General features: G+C 37.5%; 1 protein-coding gene across 2 annotated transcripts in view; it reads left to right on the forward strand.

Annotated features, from left to right (window-relative positions):
• The window catches only part of ASCC3 (activating signal cointegrator 1 complex subunit 3), a 246,412-nt gene that overhangs the window by 144,495 nt on the left and 88,373 nt on the right, over window positions 1-13,544 (forward strand). For both annotated transcript variants that reach the window (XM_072998402.2, XM_072998405.2), the window contains exons 17-23: window positions 2,105-2,224; window positions 7,258-7,422; window positions 8,574-8,660; window positions 10,487-10,663; window positions 11,328-11,553; window positions 12,332-12,486; window positions 13,337-13,435. In XM_072998402.2, coding sequence (XP_072854503.2) covers window positions 2,105-2,224; window positions 7,258-7,422; window positions 8,574-8,660; window positions 10,487-10,663; window positions 11,328-11,553; window positions 12,332-12,486; window positions 13,337-13,435 — 1,029 coding nt within the window. The remainder of the gene's footprint in view (window positions 1-2,104; window positions 2,225-7,257; window positions 7,423-8,573; window positions 8,661-10,486; window positions 10,664-11,327; window positions 11,554-12,331; window positions 12,487-13,336; window positions 13,436-13,544) is intronic.

Consider the following 13,544-nt stretch of genomic DNA (forward strand, 5'->3'; position numbering starts at 1 on the left):
CAGTGGGACAGAAAAGATAGTTTGTGAACCTTTGGTATAAGGAAATACTATGGCAAACAGTACAGTATCATTTATGGTATGTTACCCTGAGGATTTATGTTGCCAGAATATGAACAGTATAAATTTGGTTATACTGCTGAAGTTGATAATATTTACTTTTCCTCTCTGAATCAAGGAAATGTGCTTGATCTAGAGAGGTAAGTGCTGTAACCAATAAAAACTGACAAATCAAATACTAAATATCCACTAGAAGAAGAAGGCCTGGCATTGAAATATATATAACGGGGATGTCACGCAGAACTCCTTTAGGATGGGCTTTTCACAGATGGACAGCCAATACTAAGAAGGCCCTTTCTATGGTAGCCAGGCATTGCAGCATTGTGAGCAGTGACATCCAATTAAGAGCCTATGAGGCGTTCAACAATAGGAACATATGAGAGAAAGTGCATTGGTTCCTGAAGGTTCCTGAAATGAGTGGTAAGTAGTGTAGTTGCCATATTGCTAGATAATCAGTAGGTTCAGAGACCTAGCCTTATTGCTGTCTTTTGCATGAACTGAGATTACATGTCTGACTTCAAACGTAGCCCCATATATAGTACATAACAATAATCTTGGTCAAGATGACCAGTGCAACCACACTGTCTCTGTGGGTTATAGCTGGTGTATCAACCAAAACTGATAAAAGGCACCCCATGCCATCTAGGTTACTTGGAATGCAAGTGACAATATTCGATATATGAGCACCACCACACCTAGATCCTGCTACTACTTCTAGGGGAGTTATAACCCCATTTACAGCAGGATGAGTGTCACTCAATCAGCCATATGACTTACAACCAGAATCTCCATTTGTTGTTAGTTTATTGATCTTCATCCTGCCCATTATAGAGACTCAAGTATCGGCCCAGAATAATCACTGCCTCACTTCATGTTGATGAGACCCCATTCCATTCCCCTCAATAACCTCTCTTAGCAGTTTCATGTAGATGCTAATAACCTGGGTTGCATATAATTTGATGATTTGAAATTGTCTATGCCATTTCATCTTCCTCAATGTAAGTAAATATATTTAGTTTTAGTGCTGTTATGTAACACTGAATATAGCAAAATGTTTAAAGTAATGGTGTATGGGGGACCTTTTTTGGAGGTTCCAACAGTATTTTTCTTTCATGTGATCCTGCAACAATGCTCTCAAAAATCAGATACTTTCAGAATCAGCTGTACACTCTGCTTTCCACATGCATGGGGGAATGAGTAAAAGTCTTGTTATGGGAATTCTGTTGTTTTCCATTAAAACACAGCAAGTCAGCTAGCTATATGCGCAATTTGAGTATAGAAGGAACAGTTTTCAATTTCTAGCTAAAAGAAATACATAAGCAGAAGCTAAAGGGTTAAGACTGTATGACATTATGTATGTTTTTCTTGGCCTTGATATGGATTCTTTCATAAATGAATAAATAAATATGGATAACTAGATGATATCTGCTCCATTAGAAATGGGCATTTATTAAAATGTAGTGTTAAAAACAAGAGGTGTTTTTAATTTTCAACAATGGATTTCAAACTAGATTTATAGGTTTCATTCAAAAGATGTCCTTTTGTGAGTAAAAATCTCCTTAGATGACTAGAAGTGCCTTCTGTTCATTCAATGGTACTTATGGCTTCATTTCTAGGATACTCAAGCAAACATACCTCAATTGCAGTAGCTATGGAAGTGATTAGTCCTCGTTTCTCAGCAAAAGCAGACCTCTGCTTTGATTTTTTAGTAAAATGTGAAACTCCTAAAAGAAAAGACAGATCCTGAGGAAGAAATTGCAAACTGAGCATCAAATAAGATAGAAATGTAACCTTTCCACATCAGCCCTGTCCTGAATCACATATTTCATTTAAGCTTTTACTTCCAAGAAAAATGATGGAATCATGGTAGTCTTGACAATTTAAAAAATAATAATTTCAGCCAATTAATTTGTCAGTTTCTTAATATTCCACTGTAGTGACACTCTTAAATGTTTAAATCCTGTTCTAAAACTCTGTGTATGATGGGCTTTATTCTATTCCCACTCCCTTAACATGTAAATTTGATATTATTTCTTTCTACTTGCAGATTGCTCTCGGAACAGTGACAAATGTCGAGGAAGCAGTAAAGTGGATAAGTTATACTTACCTTTATGTGCGGATGAGAGCAAACCCATTAGTATATGGCATCAGTCACAAGGCTTATCAGGTAGAGAATATATGAAAAAAATAGTCTGCTTTGTGGTTCTGTAATCCTTTCCTGATGGGAGATTAAATATTTGCTATTGCTGATTTCCTGACATCAGCAACTCCAAGGAGCTTTAAAACCATGGAAAATATTCCATATTGGAAGATGTGAAAGAAAAGCATTTCCTGAGTCTTTCTGTGATGTGAAATTTTCAACAATGTTCTTGCAAAACACGTGGGATACAGTAAAATTAGTTACTGCCTTTACATATTGGGTGTGCTAAGCAGAGCTAGTATGCTAAGCGAGTTTTGCAAACTAAAAATGAATGATCCAGTTAAAATGGTGTACATATGGTAGAATTGTGTGAGAGAGAGGGAGGTGAGGGGAACCCACATGTATTTATGAAGTTGATTTCCAAAGGGTAACCACGTTAAGTCTACGCAAATGCAAGAGACTACTAAGAAATTAAACAAAAAAACAAGCTTTCATGGATGAAATCCACTTCCTCAGGCTCAGCACACCTCCTTCATGGATTTGTTGTTGTTGTTGTTGTTTAGTCGTGTCTGATTCTTCATGACCCCATGGACCAGAGCATGCCAGGCCCTCCTGTCTTCCACTGCCTCACAGAATTGGGTCAAATTCATATTGGTTGCTTCGATGACACTGTCCAACCATCTCATCCTCTGTCGTCCCCGTCTCCTCTTGCCTTCACACTTTCCTATCATCAGCGTCTTTTCCAGGGAGTCTTCTCATGGGATGGCCAAAGTATTGGAGCCTCAGCTTCAGAATCTGTCCTTCCAGTGAGCACTCAGGGTTGATTTCCTTTAGACTGGATAGGTTTGTTCTCCTTGCAGTTCAGGGGACTCTCAAGAGTCTCCTCCAGCACCACAATTCAAAAGCATCAATTCTTTGGTGGTCAGCCTTCTTTATGGTCCAGCTTTCACTTCCATACATCACTACTGGAAAAACCATAGCTTTGACTATGCGAACTTTTGTCAGCAAGGCAATGTCTCAGCTTTTTATGATGCTGTTGAGGTTTGTCATCACTTTCCTCCCAAGAAGCAGGCGTCTTTTAATTTTGTGGCTGCTGTCACCATCTGCAGTGATCATGGAGCCCAATAAAGTAAAATCTGTCACTGCCTCCATATCTTCTCCTTCTATTTGCCAGAAGGTGATGGGACCAGTGGCCATGATATTAGTTTTTTTATGTTGAGCTTCAGAGCATTTTTGGCACTCTTCTCTTTCACCCTCATTACAAGGTTCTTTATTTCCTCCTCACTTTCCGCCATCAGAGTGGTATCATCTGCATATTGGAGGTTGTTGATATTTCTTCCGGCAATCTTACTTCCGGAAATCCTTCATGGATAGTGCAAGATAATTGTAGGCAGGAGTCCAAAAATTGATGATACATATCTGTGACAAACAATCCAGGTCTTCTTGAGACTTGGCCTCTAGTGTCTCTGCATCAAGGCTTGGCATGTTTACATCCCTAGTTTGTTGCAGCAGAAGCAACAAAGAACCCTGTGGCACCTTAATGACTAACATTTTATTGCTTGAGAGTTTGCTCAGCATAGTGCACTTGGCATATGCAGTGACATATGTATAATAGTTAATAGACTCATCCTTCCCCTCCAGTGTAGACTCATTCTTCCCCTCCAGTGGCTGGGTAATTTAACATTGGTGAGAAAGGAGCTCCATGTTCTTCTGTAACCATCAGGAAATGTGGTCAACTGTATTGCCATTGTAAGGTCATTGTTGGTGGAGTATATTCCTGCTAACCTTTCTGTTAAACACACACCTACACACATAGTAAGAGCACTGGTGTAATCCACTGGGCAATCAAGGAAGCTGTGAATCAGTAGTTCCTCAGATTGAATTTCACTATGGCCATGGATTGACTCAATAATCTTATGCCCGTCTTATCTTGATTGGACGGACTCTGGGTATTGAAATTCATTGGCTGATATTCTGTTGCACGGCTTTATACTGCATAGGGCTGATGATGTCATCAGCCACTGTGTGTTTTTTTGGGAATTAAAATTTTCCATTTCTCTTGTGGGGAAGCTTTTGGTGGCTGCTGGACAGGGAAGTCTTTAATTTTCAAAATTTTGACATCTTTCAGAAATTTAAGACTCGGCTCATCTCATGGTCTCCAATGGCTTCCCCACAGTAAACAGGGAACCCAAAGGAGCCTCACGACCTTCAGAAGGAAATAGGAGTTGGAAATGTTTGTTTTTTTAAAAAAAAAAAAAAACCATGGCTGATGACATCATCAAGATTTCACCCAGTATATAACCATAACAAATTTTCTCATATTAATTTTTTTTAACTCATTTTGTTTGGTGAATAAGGAATTGCAGTTTTACTTTGTGCTTTTCATGGAACAGAGAGAGAATATCGTAGGGCTAAGCAGGCCTTAGAATTGTGGCTGGGTAACCTTTGAAGAACTCCCAAACAAGTCCTCTTAGTACTTATTTTTCCATTTTAATGAGGCTTACTACTTACAGTATGGAAAACAGATGTATTCTTTGTTGTATGGACTCTAGCCACTTGAATACAGGCTCGAGAACAGTCTGTTTTTCTGTACTGTGTGTATTAAATCATAATTAAACCAAAAAGTCACAAATAATTGGAGTCCAATTAAGGATAATCTACCAGTTTGCCTGGATTTGGAATCTAAAGATACCATCTTTGGAACAAGTCAGGATCTTAGGTGACTTAAAGTTGGTAACTACTGCTTCCTGATTTGGACAAATACAGGGAAACTCTCTACTTAATGAGAGGCTTCTTAGCTTTGTGCAAACCGAAGAACAAGCATAAGCCAACATTTCATCTGAACAGTGTTAATATGCCTTCGGCTTTCAATGTTCATAGAAATAGTCATAGAGAACCAAATTTCTATTCCTTGATTGCATCTTGTGTAGATGTGGATTCTAAAATTTTTATGTTTTAAAAGAAACATTTAAGTCTGCTCTAAGCAAAACTTTTAGAAAGAACTAAATGAAGTTTACATGTAGTACAGTGGACTCTCGACTTACAGACGGCTCCACTTACAGACGTTTCTCTGGCCGCAAAATTTAGGTTCGACTTGCAGCCGGAGAATCGACCTACAGACCGGGGAAAAAAACAAAATGAAATAAAAACAGCCAGTTACAGATTAATCAGTTTTCAATGCATTGTAGGTCAATAGAGCCTCGACCTACAGACTTTTCGAACTGCAGCCACCGTTCCAATATGGATTAATTCCGTAAGTCGATTGTCCACTGTACACTGAAAAGGAAAACCAGTTTAATATGATCTTGGGCTTTAAAGTCAAATACCAGTGTTCAGCCGCTCTTCATAATAGTCACCTCTTACAGCAGTGTAAGTGGTTACATGGAGATTCGACTCTGAGCTCAGAATTAATTACCTACCACCTCACTGCTTCACATGGATATATTCCCTCTGTATTTTATAAGGGCAGATTCAGAGATTGCCCTTAGGAGGGACAGAGGGGAGTTCTATTTAAGAGAACAAACAAATATTCAGCTGTTCTATTTAAGAGAACAAACAAATATTCCTCAAAACTATTGAGTCTCTTATCATTATTCAATATAAAGACAATAAATACATGTACAGTGGTGCCTTGCATAATGATTTTAATTGGTTCCAAAAAAAAAACGTTATGTGAAACATCGTTATGTGAAACACCATTTCCCATAGGAATGCATTGGAAACCGGTTAATCCGTTCCAATAGGCACGGATTGCCGTCCTTAAGTGAAAAAACCCATAGGAAACATCGTTAAACGATACAATGTTTCCTCCATTAGAATGTATTGAAGCTGACTCAATGCATTTCAATGGCTTTGCGAAGTCAATTTTTGCAAATTTAAGTGCGTCATAAAAGGGTCAAAAATGGTTTTAAATGCTTGGATTAGCTTCTGCACCCTCTAAAACGGATGCAAAAGTTAATTTGGCTTTGATCTGACTTTTCGTTAATTTATGGTGAATTTTTTTTTCGGCCCATAGGAACCAATGGAGCTGTCAGATTTTGACAGCTCCATTGGTTCCTATGGGCCGAAAAAAAATTCACCATAAATTAATGAAAAGTCAGATCAAAGCCAAATCAGGTTTGCACACGACTTAGGGAGTCCTCTAACGAATCCAAGCATTTGTTTTCTCCCCCATAGGAAAGCATGGAGCTGTCAGATTTTGACAGGTCCATTGGTTCCTATGGGCAAAAAAAAAAAAATTAACCATAAATTAACGAAAAGTCAGATCAAAGCCAAATCAGGTTTGCACATGACTTAGGGGGTCCTCTAACGAATCCAAGCATTTAGAACCGTTTTTGACCCTTCTAAGACACTTTTTAAATTGAAAAAAGAAACATCGTTAAGTGAAGCAGGGGACCTAAAATCGCATTCGTTATGCGAAGCATGGTCCCAAACTTCGCTAAGCGAAAATCGCCCATAGGAAACATCGTTATACGGTGCATATTATTTTCTAAAAAACCACATCATTATGCAAATTCATCGCTAAACGAGGCACTCGTTAAGCGAGGCACCACTGTAATATATATTGCATTCCAATAACTTTATCTTGAACACAACCAATATGCACATGACTTAGAGATGGCACCAGTACATACGTACACTTGCATGCACGCATACACATAAACACAACATCTCTTTTTCTTTTCTACAAAAAACTAAAATTGTTCATCTTGTCAAATACAACAAAGTCTCCTGCTATGAGTCTACTTCCAGATAACTATATCTGGATGACAGAGAATCTTCACAGATCAAGTCTCCTGTGTTTCAGCCAGTTGTTCCCATTTCCTTACATCAACGTTTTCTACCAAGTTTATGCTAGGGTGGAAGGAAAATGGCACTGGCTTATGAAGTATTACAAATCTAAATGTTCCAGATCAGGCATTTTTGAAAGTGAACTGCATCCATAAAGGTGCTAAAAATGGGGGGATGGAATAATGATTAGATAAGAAGGGAGAGAGGGAGGAATACTTAAACAGACATAAAATAATATTTCACTGTAATATTATCTCACTGTATTTTAGATGGATCCAAGTTTAGAGAAACATAGAGAACAACTAGTGATAGAAGCTGGTCGAAAGCTGGACAAAGCCCGGATGATTCGTTTTGAAGAGAGAACTGGATTCTTTTCTTCAACAGACCTTGGCAGAATTGCTAGCCACTTCTATATTAAATATAATACAATTGAGGTAAAGTATTCTTCTCCTGAATTCCCTCATCTTTTAAAATAAAACCAGTAAGTTATATTTAATTTTCACCTCAAGCTTTTAATCTAGTGATATATTGTAATCTTGTGCCTAGCTAAATTCTTTTATCTCCAAGTGGGAAAAGCATACTCATGGTGCTACATTATATTTCACAGACTTTCATCCTGTAAAAGGAGGTTCTAAGAAGCTACTATATTATAGTAGTAAGTTTTCTATTTAGGAAATCATCACGTTTTTGTTTGCTGAGTGCTATATAAGTCGAAAAATCACAGGAATAGTTCTATGGAGTATTCTTATCCTGTTTGGGGTGCTGGAAAGGTGTATACTCTTCAAAGATATTTGAATGTTTACATAAACATATGTGTATGTGCAGAAGTTATAGTACATTTCCAAACAGTAATGTTTGTTTGTTACCCTAGATCAGGGTCTCCAAAGTAAGGCCCGTGGGCCACATCCGGCCCACCTTGCCTTTTTATCTGGCCTAGGTGTAGGAAGAGGAGGGAAAGGGGACCCAAGCGCTCCCCCACCCCCACTGTCTTTGCAAAGGCAATAGGGGTGGGGGAATCGCTTCTGTCAGGCTTCGCTCCTCTTCCTATCTCTGCCTGGGCATAGTAAGAGGAGAATCATCTGCTACAACCACTGTCCCCCTCCCCTCCTTCAGCCCTCAAAAATGTGTAAAATATATGATATGGCCCTCATGCTGAAAAGTTTTGAGACTCGTGCTCTAGATTTTAGAGACTTTGTCTGGGGATCTTATTTGAAATGGGTTATATTTTTAAATACTCTGATTCCTGTGCAGGTTATTCAATTAAATAATTAAATGTGAACACTTTTTAACCTGAAGTTTATTTTACTGATGTCTGTTTTTAAGGTGAAAGCTATTTTCTCTTTATTAGGTTCATTTAACAGATCTCAAGCTGATGCTTTGATTTACAGAATGCAAAGACTCTGCATCATTTTTCAAAGAAAGCGGAATGTAGAATTGTTGAGTAGCATTGCTGATGATGATAAAATTCCCTGCCCCAGACAAGGATTAAATTTGGGCTATTACTAAATATTCTAAACAGCAGATATACACTCTCATTCTCTCTCTCTCTCTCTCTCTCTCCTTTTTTTTTTTTTTTTTTGGGCAGACTTTTAATGAACTATTTAATGCCCATAAGACAGAAGGTGACATCCTTGCTATAGTGTCTAAAGCAGAGGAATTTGAACAGGTCAAGGTAAGAATACACTGCAGTTTCTTTAAAATGTCTTTCTATGAAAATCTTTCAAATTCAATGAAGATTATCACGTGATTATGTTCATTTTTGGTGCTCTTTTAAAGTATCAAAGAAACACAACTTGAAATTTCTTCATTAGTTATATTAGTATATTAAGATCTTAGATCCTATCCAGGAGTGTTTTATACACAATAAATCCAATGTGTGTTTTGGGGTATAGGAACTCTTCTGAGTAGTTCTGTATCAAAGTCGGCTTGCACTTCCTTTTCTTATAATCAGGGCGCAGCTCTTGAGTTGATAGTGAATGCTAATGCTTCTGTTAATAGAGTTCTCCAAGTCTGCCAGACTCAGCTCCTAATATAGTAATAATTTTAGAACTGCAGAGCTGGAAGGGACCCTATGGATCATCAAGTCCAGCTCCTGTCAAGGAGGCACAGTGGGGAATTGAACTCCCAACTTCTGGTTCCACAGCTAGATACCTAAACCACTGCGTATCCAGCATATGCACAGATATAATGGGTTTTGTGTCATTAAATTATACTGCTCATTGTTTTTGCGTCATCAGGCTCCACTGCTTATTATGGTTTCTTCAACCTAGAGAGTATTTTCTAACTAGGAACATCCTGTATCTATATATTATATTTAATGTTTTCAATTTCTTAAACTTGCTTTGAGCTGAATTGTATTAATGATGGATCAAGTACAGGGCAAACAAACACTCTGTTTTGACAGCAGTTCAAGAAAAGCCTGTGCGTTTCAGTTGAGTTGGCATTTCAGTTGACTTTTGCTTTTGCTTTATCAGTTGAGGAGGATATTTTGTATTGTACAAAAACTAACCTTATTTGCCTGCCAACGTCTACTTTGGTCCACATGTGGCTTGAATAGTGGACAGGAACTTCTGTCTTCCTACTAGGCAAAATTGACGTTGACTTTCTTTTTGTCTCATGGTTATTAAGACATCAACCACTAGTCCCTTTATTCATGTAAGTGCTGTGTGCAACTGTGAATGTTGAAAGAGGACTGATGTGAACATTGTGTTCATTCAGTAACCGAGTGGGGTCTTCTTGAAATGAGATAATTACAAAGTGATTGAAAAACTCTGCCAGCAGTTCAAGTGATAGTTGTGACTTTTCAGCTCTGCCTTCAGGCTGAATGAGTTGGTCAGAGCTTGATAGAAGCTGCCTTCAGGTGGTTCCCTGCAGGTGCCAAACATTTACCCTCTTTAAGTAAGTTTTAGACTAATAGACTTTCACCAAATCAAAGAATATGGAGATTTATGCTCTGTTTTGCCAGTATGAAGAAGAATTTGAAATACTATGCATTATTCAAACTGTAGATATGAATATTTCTTTACTTGTATTAAGACTTAATCTTATTAACAGTGAAAACCTTAATACCATGAATCATAGTACTTCAGAGTTTTGAGCTAAGAACATAATATGCCATATGCAAACTATATTATTTTAATGAACACATTTAATGTTAATTCAAGTTTGCTGTAATCCAGAAGGACAGAGGTCGCATAAAAAGGGAATTTCATCAGGTGGAGGATGGTATGGTCAGAAGATTTAATTTTTGAGGCAGATCACCTTTTTATGTGTCAATGGCAACCTTAATAAAAGGTTATGCATAATGAAATGCAATTGTGTCATTATTAAGATAGTTTCAATTAGGTTCTATTAAGTGCAGTACTGGGGGACTTGTTTTTCAGAAACTGTAGAATGTTTAAAAACACGTTTATTGGGAAATAATTGTCATTTAATTTTCATGTGGAAGATTTAACCAGTTGCTCCAGCCTTTTTGAAGTCTGCTAATTTATATTTCAGGTGAGAGAAGAAGAAATAGAAGAACTGGAAGCCTTACTGAGTGATTTCTGTGAACTTCCTGCTCCTGGTGGTGTGGAAAATAATTATGGGAAAATAAATATCCTTCTACAAACATATATTAGCCGGGGAGAGATGGATAGTTTTTCTCTAATTTCAGATTCTGGTTATGTTGCACAGGTAAAAATTATGTGGTAATCTTTTGATCCTTTCTGTGTCAGTGACTTATTTTTATATGAACCAAAGTCCATGATTAGCATAGTTTTTTACTCATATACAGTTGCTGTGTAGTTTGCATTTAGAAGCCTGGAGTGGATTGTACTTCTCCAGCCTGTGATAAAGTAGTGCTTTCCAAAGTTTTACCACAAATAACCTTTCTTCACATTGATTTTATATTCTTGGGAACTCATGAAGCTGCTACTTATTACCGGAGGTCCGCAGGACATTTCTCTTGACTCAGAGACCACGACATGATAGCTATTACCTATAAATTAGAAATCACACGATTACCTTTCTCTGGTAGTTTATTGTAAAGTTCAATTTTTTTAAAGGCCGGCGTTAAAACCAAACTATTTTCACCAATTAAAATAATGAAACATAACGATACAGTATCACAGAGAACATAATAAAGCAGCAAATACAGTCTTAGCAAGTATCTGTATCATTGCATAAGAAAGTGGATTTCAGCTGGTGTCAGTTAACAAGATTCCTAAATGAACTTTCCAGAGGAATTTTCATATTGTAGATGCCAAATCAGCAGCCACTGTTCTATGTCAGACTAGTGCTTCCTGTGATGAATAAAGAACAAACGTAATACAGTGTTTCACCTACATTTCTTCTCCAGAATGCAGCACGTATTGTTCGAGCCCTCTTTGAAATAGCCCTCCGTAAACGCTGGCCTGCAATGACCTACCGGCTACTGAACCTCAGCAAAGTTATTGACAAGAGGCTGTGGGGTTGGGTCAGTCCTTTGCGGCAATTTTCAATCCTGCCACCACACATCCTTGTCAAATTGGAACAAAAGAATCTCACCATTGATAAGCTGAAGGACATGAGAAAAGATGAGATAGGTAAGCTGTATAAGGAAATACTCTATATATCTCAGATATTTTGAGATCAGTGTCTGACGCTCTGTTTTATTTTACTCAGTTTAGATCTTGCACTATCCAAGGGTTTCTGGGGCATTAATTTCACACAGCTGGAAATACTTCTGTATCACAAAAGCTCAGAAGCTAGATTTACATTAGTAAAGAGCAAGCGAACAAAAGAGATGTGTTTCTTAGAGGCATAGAAATATGCCAAGAAACTGACTTGAAATGATGGATTAGATGGTATCAATTCTTGATAAATATTTAACCCATTATTAACAGCTAGAAGTAGTTTAAAAGGGGTAAAATGCCAATTCAGGTTCCTCATTACTTTATGCTATATCTGACATTAAACCCATTAGTGCAACAGGAATTCCTCCTAATGGATTTCTTTCCCTTCATTTTTTTCTATCTTGTCCCCTACCCTTCAGAATGCATTTGAACTCCCCATGGATATATAAAACCTGTACCACTCACAATGTCCATTCCACTGGCAGAAAATGCACAGTTGAATACAGCTCTCTGGCTGAAATTCCCACTGATTTAATGGGCCTACTCTAGTTGAAACTTATTACACTGAGCAACAGGATTTCAGCCTTTTTTATTTTAACACTGAAGTTAGGAAAGTTATTTCATTTAACATACTGTAAGAGATAAGCAAGATGATTCTATCTAAGTCTGTTTAAAAGTTTGCCCAACATTCATTTTTCCAGGTTTTGGCAAAGGCAGATTTCTTTCAAGTCTTATATTTACTTTGCAGGCCATATCCTCCATCATGTGAATATTGGATTAAAGGTCAAACAGTGTGCTCATCAGATTCCCTCTATTATAATGGAAGCAACCATTCAGCCAATTACACGTACTGTGCTGAGGGTTAGGTTGAGCATCACTTCTGATTTCAAGTGGAACGATCAGGTAAAAATGTATAGAATATGAAGTTCAGAGAACATGCAGGAAGTTTTTGGCTTCTTTAGTTCCCAACAGTCATACCCGCAGAAGTTTTTTAAAAGTATTCAAATTGCTCCTACTTTTCCCAAGTCTTTAGGTGACCTTTAAATTTAAGTCGAATGCCGCATAAATGCTGACCACAAAACATATTAGTGCACTTCGTTAAGATGAAAAGCACATTGGAGGTGAAGTTGTGCTCCTTATATTAACACCAGTAGGTGCCATTCACATCTTTAGATGATATTGTGTAGGCTGAAAGTTTGGGAGCGAATGGTGGGGACACATATGAGTTCCACCCTTACATTCTTATAGGCACTGGTTCCAAATCCAAAAAGTTTGGAAGAGTAATTCTAATGAATTTAGATCAGAGGCAGAGAGAATGCTTGGGGGTACTGGAATGTGGCTTGCATATCCACATCTGCATTGTTAAGTCCACACACATTTGCCCAGCTGTATGAACAATGCTAGAGTGTTGACAGTTGCTTCTGTAAAATTTAACCATAGTTGAATATTTCATCATCTGTAGCTGTATTAAGTGGAAAGTTTGCAAGAAAACTGCAAAGAAATGTATTGTTCCCATTCAATCTTGTTTGAGAGTCTATAAGAAAATATGACTGGCTCTATCATTTTTTTTGCCCCAGTAAAATATGTTTTTCTAACACTGAATGCACTGCCATTACAAAAATTGTTTTAATAGAATATTTAAATTTTCTTCCCTCTGTTAACAAATAACTTTGCACCAATTTGCTGTAACATATAGCCTGAAAGCCTTTAGAGAGCTACAGTATAGTTTTAATTAGTATGTTTTCTTTGTCAGGTGCATGGAACAGGTGGAGAGCCCTGGTGGATTTGGGTGGAAGACCCTACCAATGATCACATTTACCATTCAGAATATTTTATTATTCAAAAGAAACAGGTATATTTACCCTACAGAACAATGTGAAACACGTGCATAATGTAAACTGATCAGATACAGCTTCATAGTATCAAGTTAACATAAGTATTATAGCATGATGATATTAGGT

Source organism: Pogona vitticeps, chromosome 1 (genome assembly GCF_051106095.1).
Source record: "Pogona vitticeps strain Pit_001003342236 chromosome 1, PviZW2.1, whole genome shotgun sequence".
Taxonomy (NCBI): Eukaryota; Metazoa; Chordata; class Lepidosauria; order Squamata; family Agamidae; genus Pogona; species Pogona vitticeps.